This window comes from Gadus chalcogrammus, chromosome 13, assembly GCF_026213295.1.
Source record: "Gadus chalcogrammus isolate NIFS_2021 chromosome 13, NIFS_Gcha_1.0, whole genome shotgun sequence".
Lineage (NCBI taxonomy): Eukaryota > Metazoa > Chordata > Actinopteri > Gadiformes > Gadidae > Gadus > Gadus chalcogrammus.
Window position 1 is genome coordinate 20512552 of NC_079424.1, and position 12500 is coordinate 20525051.

The 12500-nt window shown below is 43.7% G+C and overlaps 1 protein-coding gene across 1 annotated transcript in view; it reads left to right on the forward strand.

Moving 5' to 3' along the window:
* The first annotated feature begins 944 nt into the window (after positions 1 to 944).
* Positions 945 to 12500, forward strand: part of LOC130401656 (histone deacetylase 7-like) — a 41712-nt gene continuing 30156 nt past the window's right edge. Inside the window, exons 1-3 of the mRNA XM_056605568.1 lie at positions 945 to 1824; positions 11486 to 11676; positions 11919 to 12000. Of these exons, the coding sequence (XP_056461543.1) occupies positions 11539 to 11676; positions 11919 to 12000 (220 nt within the window). The 5' untranslated portion in view covers positions 945 to 1824; positions 11486 to 11538. The remainder of the gene's footprint in view (positions 1825 to 11485; positions 11677 to 11918; positions 12001 to 12500) is intronic.

Sequence of the window (12500 nt, forward strand, 5' to 3'; positions counted from 1 at the left end):
ATAAAAACTATAAGATCAGACACAATCACTGACTGAAGATTATGCAATTAAAAAGTATATTTCTCGCTAGAAATGTTATTAGAAACACGTTTAACGGTGAATCGGTCCTAAAATATTGCATTTCCCATTCAGATAATAAAGATTAATAAAGATCATACACATTCACTGACTGGAGATTATGTAAGGAAAATGAACATTTCTCGCTAGAAATGTCATTAGAAACGCGTTTAATGGTGTATCTGTCCTAAAATATTGCATTTCCCATTCAGATAATAAAGATTAATATAAGCTACGCCGTGTTCCGGAGCCGCGGGGGATTCTGGGAATTGGGGTTCTCAGTTGACAAATGGGGCTTTTGTTAACTTGTTTTGTTGTTAGGATTAAGTGGGGTTAATGGGTTCGGGATGTTATGTGGTTGTGTGTTGTTCTATTAACATTGTCCGTGTGTTCATTATTGTCGACACCGTCACCGAGAGTGACGTGACCATCGTTTCGCGCAGCTGTTCCGTGTTGAAGTCTCGTTCAATAAAAACCAACTCTCGTTGTCGAGCGTTCAATAAAACCAACTCTCGTTGTCGAGCGTGCCCCCTCCCCTACAAACGTGTCTCCCCCCCCCTCAACAAACGTGTCCCCCCCCCCCCCCCTTCAACTAACGTGTCGTCGTCGTCGTCGTCGTCCCCACAATCGTGTGTCCCCCCCCCCCTCAACAAACGTGTCTCCCCCCCCTCCCCCCCCTCCCCGGTCAACAACAGTCTCCCCCCCCCCCACCCCCCCCCCCCCCCCCTAAACAATCGTGTCCACAATTTGCCGCGAAAGCCGTGAAACCCAAACCCCGAAACCCGCCTCCACAGCGGCACACGTGGATACCGTAGGTATAACACGCTATTTTTTACGTTGAAATGCTACGTATCCAGTGTTCATGGAAACGTACACCACTGACGTTTTTTCTTGGCGACTGGGTTGCATCTCTGATACAGGCCTTCCAGACACATATGGACAGCGTTGTTGTTTTTAATAACAACACGAGCAAGTTGGGGTTTAGAGAAGGTGCAAGGGCCAAGATAAGAGCAGAGGCTTTCCAGTGTAGAGAGTTGACACCCAAATAACAAGACGAACGTTTCAATGAGCCCCGGCAGTAAACTTAAAACGAAAACACATGAGACACACATCACACTCATATATTCCATTTGTTTAGGGTTACGGTTAGGGTTGGGGTTAGCACGGTTTCAATATTATCACTGACTGGAAACTTGTTGTTGGGCCTTAACATTGAGCATGACCGTTGTTTTTTTTGGAAATTTCCTACATTCAGACCTGCCAGATGAGGTCATTACCGCGCCGTCCTCAGCAGATGGAGCCCTCACACCTCCTCGTGTGTTCCAGGTCGAGGTGATCCCAGTGTGAAGTCACTTCTGTCGCTCATTTCTTATGACAACAGAGGCAGTGTGAGAAAGAACAGGGCTATTACAGACAAGACAGTCCCCGGGCTTCAGTGTGTGGTTGTGTCGACAGACGTTTACCTGACTGCATGTCACGCTTCTTTCTTGTTGACATCATTATCGGAGCCTACTTGCCGCGTGTTCGTTGATGCGCGCCGCGGACGCAACATGACACTCGGTCACATTTAAGCGCACAGTGCTGGACCTCGTTTGAGATGGATGGGATGGGTCCACTTTGAGGAACTTTTACAAAACTCTTGTTAAGATTCATCTCGGAATAGCCTCGGTCTGATTGCAGTAGTCCTGCTCTGCTATGCCCCGTAGGAGTTCCTCATCTGTTGCGCTCCCCCACGTCGTGTCCCAAGTCGCGTTTTGTCCTGAAAAGGTAGGGGGTTAGTTGATTATTTGTCTTTCACTACGTAAATGATGCTATATCTTAATGATGTGTATTCATGCTTAACGTTACTGGATTTTTTTTTCATTTATACTTTTTTCTTTTTTTGTCTTTTTTCTACAACCTAGAAAATAGGCGTCGTGATGTTGTGCTGCACGTTGAACCGCTTTAACTTAATTCACATGTCAACAAGTAATCCATACCGATACACACATATATGTTCGTTATAAAATGGACATAAACATTAAACTACAGGATTAGCCCAACTAGGCCTATAGTTTTTATTTATCCTTTATTTTCATAGCTAGCATTTGTTTTAGTTAAATGCAGTGCACTCTTAGTGTGATAACATAGCAATAAATAAGGTCTTGTTTGCCTTTCCAGACCAATCGATCGGTCAACGGTGTAACGTAAGGTGCTCTGATAATGATCCTGATGTGAAATCGATCTCTATTTAGATAGATTTTTAACACAGCAAATAACACGTGCAATTATAGTAGTCAGTTTTAATTATGTGAGTAGGCCTACCACTTTCATTTCCCCCCGTGTGGTAATGACTAATAATTTACTGGAAAGACTACGGGCGATGTGTGAATTTGATAAGGATGTGTGTGTTTGTGTTAGTGTTTGGTGTGTGTGTGTGTGTGTGTGTGTGTGTGTGTGTGTGTGTGTGTGTGTGTGTGTGTGTGTGTGTGTGTGTGTGTGTGTGTGTGTGTGTGTTAGTGTTTGGTATGTGTGTGTGTGTGTGTGTGTGTGTGTGTGTGTGTGTGTGTGTGTGTGTGTGTGTGTGTGTGTGTGTGTGTGTGCGCGTGTGGGTGTGTGTGTGTGTGTGTGTTAGTGTTTGGTGTGTGTGTGTGTGTGTTAGTGTTTGGTGTGTGTGTGTGTGTGTGTGTCTGCGTATGTGTGTGTGGGTTTGTGAGGGTGAAGTAACTTCTTTGGAGGTATGGTTACAGCCTTATCTCATGGGTCGAGCAGAAGCTGTGGACCAGTCAGTAAGGGAAATAAAAAATGCAGTTTTTCATTTGAAAAATATATTAGGGATACCCGCTCTCTGGGCCATCTATAAATTGTTGTTCAATTGTTTGCTCATCTAAATATGAATCACATGTTTTGAACTAATTTATGTTTCACAAGCACAATGATGCAATGACAATAACTCCCTGCTAGCCTCACAAGGGCCACAAATCAAACCATGACAATGACCCCCCCCCCCCCAGGTTCAAACCAGGTTCAAGCTAGAATCAAACCAAAGGTGAGCTAGGCTGAAACCCGACTAAAATCAGGTTCAAGCTAGAATGAAACGAGAATCTAGAATGTTGGGTCGCCTGATTTATTCTCGTTAGCAGAGCCCTTCACATTGAATGTGAAACAATAACTAATGAAAAAGAAAGAACAATAGGACTGAAAACAATTGTCCATTTGAAGATACACCTTTGGGGCTTTTAGGCTACTTTTTTAATGTAAATATCATCCTCTTCCCAGGCAAGATAACCTTTACAGCTCCCCCGTGCTTTCCCAGCAAGAGAAGGGCTTCATGGAGACAATAGGCACAGTGTTCTGGACAGGCCCCAGTCCCAGATCACATTTCCTGTTCCTGTTTTGAGATCAACCCAGCTGACTACTTATACACTCTCCTACCCTCAAAACACACACAGCGGGAGAGAGAGAGAGGCCGAGAGACAGAGAAAGAGAGAGAGAGAGAGAGAGACAGAGAGAGACAGAGAGAGACAGAGAGAGAGAGAGAGAGAGAGAGAGAGAGAGAGAGAGAGAGAGAGAGAGAGAGAGAGAGAGAGAGAGAGAGAGAGAGACAGAGAGAGAGACTGAGAGAGAGACTGAGAGACAGAGAGAGAGACAGAGAGAGAAAGAGAGAGAGAGGAGAGTATGTGCTTTATGTGTGTATGTTTGTCAGTCTGTGTGTGAGTGTGTGTGTGTGTGTGTGTGTGTGTGTGTGTGTGTGTGTGTGCGTGTGCGTGTGTGTGTGTGTTTTGTTAGACAGGTTAGTGTGCGTTTTTGAGGTGAGTATACAAGGGTGCATTTGTGGGGCTGGTATGTGTGTGTCTGTGTGTGTATGTGTGAATGTGTGTGTGCGTATGTGTTGGTGGCATTGTCATTGCTGATACTAGTGCAGTATCTGATGTGTGCTAGTCGGGGTCATTAGGTCATTGGGTAGCAGCAACTATGTATACTACTTGTTATTAAGGTTTGTTTTCTTATACACTACTGTGCCTCATTGCGTCACTCTATAAGTCATCTGGGATCCCAAAGTCTATGCTATGTTACAGCAGAGTTTCTGGGAGGAGACGTCTCAGATCCCGGGCCGTTAAAGAAGAACTGCAAAGGGCGGATTTACACCTTGTTTCCTCTTTTGTTAATAATCGAAGAGTAAAATAAAAGCTTCCAGAATAGTATTACAAACAGCGGCCAGTCTATACAGCTTCCTGCAACATGATTGGTCTGAACAAACTTAACCAAAAGAACGTGAAACGCCAGATTTTTTCTCATCTGCTGTCAGGCTTTAGATATGAAACGATGACTTTGAGACCCCTCCATAAGTATCTAAAGTAGAAGTCAGCATCCACCTTTTCCAAAAGCCTGTGTGTATTTTTTTAATTAATGATGTGATTTTATTCCAACCTGCCGACAGCATTCAGCTTTTAATTTACGCACGGCATTCACGTCAATCAAAGTCGAACAGTGACTTTTTTGATCTCACAGGCATAATGTAATAACCACAATTTCGGCAACAAGTATCATTCTGTTTTGGCCAATGGGAAAGGAAGAATCCACTTGCCGACTGGTGACACACTAGCACAGCGTCGTAGGCTTTCGCCCTTTCACCTCTGACCTTCTCTGCTGGGGCCTGGGGGGGGGGCCCACGTCAAGAAGGATCTTAGATGTCCTTAACCTGTGGCCTGTGTGCCAATCATGTCCACCCTCTCTCTCGCTTCGCTGTCAGCCAGTGGTTCTCTGACTCTGTATCCGTCTCTTTCTCTATTTCTCTGTCTATGTCTCTGTCTCTGTTTCTGTCTGTCTCTTTCTCTGTCTCTGTTTCTGTCTATGTCTCTGTCTCTGTCTCTGTCTCTGGCTCTCTGTCTGTGTCTCTGTCTCTGTCTCTGTTTCTGTCTCTGTCTTTGTCTCTGTCTCTTTCTCTGTCTCTCTGTCTATGTCTCTGTCTCTGTCTCTGTTTCTGTCTCTGTCTCTGTCTCTGTCTCTGTCTCTTTCTCTGGCTCTCTGTCTATGTCTCTGTCTCTGTCTCTGTTTCTGTCTCTGTCTCTGTCTTTGTCTCTGTCTCTTTCTCTGTCTCTCTCTCTCTGTCTATGTCTCTGTCTCTGTCTCGGTTTCTGTCTCTGTCTCTGTCTCTTTCTCTTTCTTTGTCTCTGCCTTTGTCCCTGTCTCTATCTCTATCTCTCTCTTCTCTTCTATCTCCAAGGGACAATTTTACAGTACCGTTTATTAAATATTAGAGCTGTCAAGCGATTAAAATATTTAATCATGATTAATGGCATTAATGTCATAGTTAACTCACGATTAATCGCAAATTATTTTTCTATGCTAAATATCCCTTGATTTTTTTGTCCCATAATTCTTCTCATTTTAATTATCTTATCAACATGGTAAAGTGCATCGGCTTGCCTTGTGCAAATGATTTTTTATTGATAACAACATTGGCATATACTGATCAAAACAGGACGATACAAAAAAAGAGCCTATAGTGCAATTAAACGACTGCTTTGAACAAATGTCATTTGAACATAGCAGTCAGGCTACTGACTTCTATGTTTTGAGCCAAAAAATAAAATAAATAATAATAATCTTTTTTCTTTTTTTAAAATAAAACAATTGCGTTAATCGCGCGATTTAACGCCGTTAAAATTGGTTTGCGTTAACGCCGGTAATAACGCATTTAACTGACAGCTCTATTAAATATAATTATTAACGGTGGGAGAAATGGGTAAGTAATGCTGGAGAGTCGATACAAAAGAGGAGAGATGTCGCTGTCATCATGATAATATCTCCTTTTCATACTCATGTATCATACAGACATACGGAGGTTGAGGACGTTTGTGCTTCCTGTGCAAGAAGATCTGTTTTATTGTGCTGATTTGGAGAGGATTATAGATATAGATCAAATATATTACGATCATGTCTTAATGGCAAGAGGTTACTCATACACTACACACATTCAGACACCTTGGTGGGCAGTTGGGATGACTATTAATACACATAACAGGCATACACACGCATACTTATAAAATCACAAGTGGCGATGCTATTAATATGACGCGAAACGCTAACACACACATGTCCCATGTTGTGAGACATGTGCACTTTGCACACAATAGAGCTAGTGTTGACCAACAGGTGACGCTAAAAAGATAAGGCCTGTCTCAGACATACACACAAAGCATTTTACTAGAAGCCTGTTCCTAAGAGAAGCAAATTGGGACTATTAATAAATGTGACCAGAAAAACGGTCGCACAATCACATCGATACACATGCACACACACACACACACAAGCAGACACTCAAGCAAATGATAGTTATGCAAACACAAAGACCTGCTGTGTACACTGAGAGAAACAAATGCACACTATTAATATCTGGGCGGTACGGGGGAGCGTACACATGCATGGTGGATACACATATGCATATGTACACACGCACAAGATTGATACTCCAGCTGCCTGGCAAGCAAGGGGACACAATGTCCCCAGCAGCTGTGGATTCCTCTAGATGCAAGAGAGATAGAGAGGGGGGGGGGGGGGTATAATGAGATAGAGAGGGGGGGGGGGGGATATAATGAGATAGAGGGGGGATAGAGATAGAGAGGGGGGGGTGGGTAGAGAGAGAGAGAGGGAGAGAGAGAGAGAGAGAGAGAGAGAGAGAGAGAGAGAGAGAGAGAGAGAGAGAGAGAGAGAGAGAGAGAGAGAGAGAGAGAGAGAGAGAGAGAGCATATTTGGAGTGGATACTTTGTGAGCCCTGCACAAAATAGTTTTATCAAGTATTTTTAAAGTGCTTGTTTTGCCGTATAGTGTCTCTAAATGCACACTTGGTTCGGCAGAAGTAGGTACACATAATATAGGTATTGACTCACATTAGAATCCCCTTTTCTTAAGCATATCATTGGGATATCGGTAGAGTGCTGTCTAATTAGAGCAGTCTCACACCTGCTGTGTTCATATCACGAAACACTAAATGTGTTAATACGCTGAATCCCAGAACAGATTCATAAAGGATAAATTAACACTATTGCAAGACTTTTTGTAACGTTGCATCTAAATGGGCCAACGAAACAAAACTCCCCCAAAATAGATGCTTCTGCTTGCTTAAATGAACTGAGAGGATGTTATGGCGCAGACTAACTTTAGAAACAGGAAGTCCCTGTTTCTGTTGCGTATGTGAGTGAGTGTGTCTGTGTGTGTGTGTGTGTGAGAGTGTGTGTGTGAGTGTGAATGCGTGTTAGTGTGTGTATGTGTGTGTTTGTGTGTGTGTGTGTCCCCGTCTGTGAGTGTTTTTATGCGTGTGCCTGCTCAAATGTGTGTGTGTGTCCATGCACGCCTGTATGTGTTTGCAAGAATGTATGGTGTGCATGTGTTTATGCGTGTTTGCACTGCAACGGTGTGTGGTAGCTTTCCGCCCTACAAAAAGCGGATGATCATTGTGAAACAAAATATGCTATTACAGAAACCAGAACCCTGTCTATTTATAGCTATTCTTAACCAAGAGACACTAAAGAACGCACAGCGCTAGTCCCGAAACAAAGTTTCATTTCTATTCAAGATTAAAGATTCAAAGGGCTGTTTTGCCACAGAAAACGTTCATTTCAAAAGCAGAAAAGTTAAACATATATACGTATGTCTTAAATGTCACCAGACAAACAATATCCATTATACCGATTGCAAATAAAGCATGTAGAAAAAAATCTGTCAATTATTAACAATGTGGGCTAAAAATAGACACAATTCACTAGTAAACCAGCCTAACATGACTCAGTGAACAAGTAAACAGCCGTCTAACTAAGTGACCTGATTAGACGAACGCTTTATGGGAGGACGAGCCGAGGCAATCAGAGCTGCTCTGAAGCGCTGCTAGGTAACAGAAGAAAGCCCGGCTATCTCGGCAGCTCCGTGGATGCATTGCATTATGCAGGGACTTAGCCATTTGTGTGCTATAATTACCATGGGAACTACAACGATGGAATCTAATGTGTAACGCCCCACGTCTGGATCAAATTAGAGAACTAAAGAAGTTATTCTAGTGGAGACACTGGAGACACGTAATCCCACACACGTAGCTGGAGAATAGAAGGACAACATTACAATCCAGCAACTTGGTAATGGATAGCTCAGGTCGCTGGGTCATTTGAGCTATAGGAGCTGGGCTCTAGTTTATACATCGCATGTTGTTATGAAAACACACAGTTTGGTTTGGAAGAGGGGGAGATGGTTGAAAATAGACAGCAGGTGTTGTTCGTTGTATTCTCGCCGTTATTTCGGGGTGTTTTGGTGGTGAGGAGTACACCACCAAACACTTCCTAGCCAAGGGGCTTTCTGACTTCCTACCCAAGGGGCTTTCTTCTGAGAGGGAAAAGGGGCCTGTTTTGTAATCCTCGGGTGAGTGTGAGTGTGTGAATGCCTGCATGTGTACGCATGTGCACGTCAAATGGGTTTAGGGGTTTTGAGAAGCAAAACACAGAGAGCTTGTCTGATTTCCCTTGAAAGCGACACATTCTTCTGGTAACACAAACCGTTGGATTGCTCCTGCTTCCTGCACCCACCTCCCCTCCTCCCCTCTTTAACTCCAACCATGAAGAGAGATGTGATGTGTGCGAGACGCAATAGGAACAACATGATGAACATTAGCCTTGACACAGCCAGTGTCCAGTGCAGAAAGTAAAACAAGTTAAGAGTCGTCCAACATCAAAGGCACATGTACAACAACAGCAACAATGTCCTCGTCGTAAATCTTATTCCGGTGTGCAGGGTGAACGCGCGGCCTTCTTGAAGTGCAAAGCACACACTGTGTAAAAGCTTCTGCAGTACAAACCGTTTACTTTGGTTTTAGCTTATTGGTTCAGACAAGTAAAAAGACAAACAAAACAAGTTTGCAGATAAACTTGTTTTGTAGTAAATATGCTGACAGTGATTTTCCACTCAAACAAAAAACCCTGCATTAAGATATGGCAATCAGTTGTCTTGAATGTATATATATATTACACAAAAAAATATATTATATATTTGTATTCGTATATTTATTTATTTATTTAATTATTTTTTGTATTTATTACCCATTGGTCACTTGGTCACACACACTCACACATTGACACATTTGCGGCATGGCTCACCCGTTGAGGGCAATAAGTTGACTAAGGTAAAAGTGTTAATCTTCATTCAAACTTCTTCAATCCCAAAGCCAGTATATGTACCATAGTATTAGTGATATAGTAGATATGTATAGTGTTTCTACATTCAAAATCCTTTATGATGCAAACTAATAAACAAACAGACCACAATCGATTCTATTATTGCTGACCCGTTTCTCTCTGTGACTCACTCAAACACACACACACACACACACCCTCGCCGGTCCGATCACTGTATCTTCACTGAGTCATGTGGAGCATGGTATGCTTCTGGTCACGCTTACGGACGGCTGTGTCTCTGCAAATGGATCTGCTTATGCCACTGTTGATGTTGGACATTGTCCTTCTCTGCTTAGCTCCAGGAGTATGTGAGTGGGTCTCTGTTTCGGGGAACTTTACCAAGTGTGCATACCTTTTCTTCTTCTCTCTCTCTCTCTCTCTCTCTCTCTCTCTCTCTCTCTCTCTCTCTCTCTCTCTCTCTCTCTCTCTCTCTCTCTCTCTTTATATATATATATATATATATATACATATATATATATCCTCTATCTCTCTATCTGATGCGAGTGAGTCACCCTTTATGACTAGCATGCAAATAATGTGGTTCTGCAAAGCTGTCAATCTGCCTTCAGGGCCATTGTTTACCTGAGTGCTTGTGTCATTCTGCAAATGATATCTCATTTCTGCCCGTATTTCCTCCTAAAGTAAGTCGAGTTAAGACAGAGATTAAGGCAAGAAAAAAGCTATTTATTTAATCATTCACGATCGATGGCAACAGTGCCTGTCAGTATTTCAGAAGTCAATCAGAACACACCACTGTTGTTATTGATAGGAATGTGACGCATCAAAAAGAGCTATCTGTTTTCAGTGAAGATGTTATAAATACACTCTGTTATACATAGATATCATAATTTAAATAAATAAGTTTCACGTCCTGAACGTGGATGCATTAAGAACATATTGTGTAATTGTCACTTTGCATAACATTCTTAAAGTGGCTTTAATAATGTTATCTCCTAGTGCCTTAATCCCTTCATCTAGGCCGTACCTGGCCTAGATGAACAACGATGTTACGAGCATTGACCGGTGCAGTGGGCGTGATAGCAGATGAACGGAAGACATTGTTGTGTTGCTCTCGTGTCAGTGTGCACCGTGGGTAATGCAGTTTATCAGGGTTAACCACTGAAAGACGTCCACATGCCACTCAGGCTTTGAGTTATGACGAGTCATGCGCTTCAGACATTCTGCTTCAGTACATTTCCAAACCCCCAGCCATATCCTCCCCCCCCCCCCCCCACCCCCCAACCAATGGGGACGAGGGGTCTTGTTTCCTGCTGCGTCGGCCTCCTTAGTTGTTATGAATGGTTCTGCATTCCATGCAGAGCCATTGAGACCATGTTGGCCAGGGATGCAGGTGTTAGCTGTCTACACGCGGGACAGTCTCCTGTTGACTCCCAGGCGTAGGCCAAGAGGTGGCCCCGTTAATGGGGGGTCGATTAACACCTTCTTGAATAACGGGATCATTTGGTTTTCATCAAAAGTTGTCTTCAAATCTACATCTGTATGTCTATGTGTTTGTGAGGCTGTGTGTCTGTACGTTTGTACATTTGTGTGTCTGTTCGTCTGTATGCCTGTGCGTCGGTACGTCCTTACGTCCGTGAGACTGTACGTCTGTGTGTCTGTATGTCTGTGGATCTGTCTGTGCGTCAGTAGTACTGTATGCCTGGCCACGTGTGGGTTCGGTTGTAGTTTGTTTAGTAATGGGCCGTGTTGTCCCAAGTGACACCATGTGATGAAACAGGGAGCCCATTAGTGCACACGTAGCAGGGCTGACATGGATCCAAAGCCCTTCTGCTCTCGGCTGCACCTATGCAGAGGCATCTGTTTCTGGTTTGATATTCCTGAGGTTTGATTCAATTACCTCTGTGTGTAATGCTAAATTTAGAGTTAGCTCATGTGTTTACTTTTTTAAGTGAACAGCTTGGCTAGAGAGTATCCCTTCCTTTACTCATTCTTTCGTATTTCCCCTCTTCTCTGCTTCCTGGCCATCACTCCATTTCTACCTGAATGTAAAACAGTCGAGATCAAACCGTTGAGATTAAAACGGGCAATAAATCAGTTTTGGCAGCGCTCCCAACGAGCGCTCGTGTGCCGCCTCGACACTATCCCAAAGAATTGAAACAAGGCTCAGTTCTATCCTGCACCAATTCATTTGTTGAATCATTAAGACTAGCTCCATCTTCTCTGTCTCCATATCTCACCGTCCGTCCGTGGTGTCTCCGTCTCCGCAGTGAATGTGAGACCTGCCCCCACGGTGTCGCTACCCCCGCGCGGGGAGAAGCCCATGGACCTGAGGGTCTCCCAGAGGTTGGTGCGCCCGGGCCTCGACGCCAACATGCTGGCCCCCCCGCACACCTTGTTTCTAGGACACTTCTCCTCCGAGCCGTTCCCCCGCCTCTCCCCCAGCCATGTAGAGGTACAGGTAAGCGGCCTGAGAGGTGCCGTCAGACAGGTGTGAGGTCTAAAATGTGTAGTGTGCTCCTGCGAAACACGTGAATAATATCCCATCCAAAGAATGTTATGTCCACATGGACATGTAGGCATATACATTATTATGTATGATATATTTTTGTAGTATATAATCTGAATTCTGTTTGATCCGTTTTGAATTGGAGTCAATCCGTGTGGCCGTGCCTCTGTGTGTCTCTGTTCCTATCCTTTTAGTACAACCATGAGCCCAGTCCAGCAGAGATGGACACCCGGGAGGAGATCCGCCAGCTGATGCACAAGAGTAAGAACGAGCAGAGTGAGTCCTGCGCCGCAGCGTGTTTTTCCATCATGTCATACGTCTTTGTGTTGGTTCTGGTACAGCAGCACTTCATTGTTTATGTGCTGTTCGCGTGAGTCATCACACCACATATGTTTGCGTGAAGCTAGGGGGCTTTCCAGCGGTGCTGCGGTACATTTCTCCCAGTCGAGGGAACTCTGTATTCATTTCATACCTGAACCAAACACCAGGGCTGCTCCAGCACAAAGCAACACAGTGTTTTTCCACCTTAAAGAGGGCAAATTATTCACTTTAGACCGTAGGCTTGATGTCCAATGTTTGTGGGGACATTTCATGATTGTATTTTTCCGCTGATAACTAGATCGTTATCCTGATACAACCTTCATCCTCATTCCGATTCAGACTCAGAAGATATTTCAATGTTATTCTTATTACACCGCAAGCACACATCAACAGCACCAAACGTGACACATGAGTAGTCCTGAAGGAAATCAGAGCTAGACAAATGGGTTTCAGTA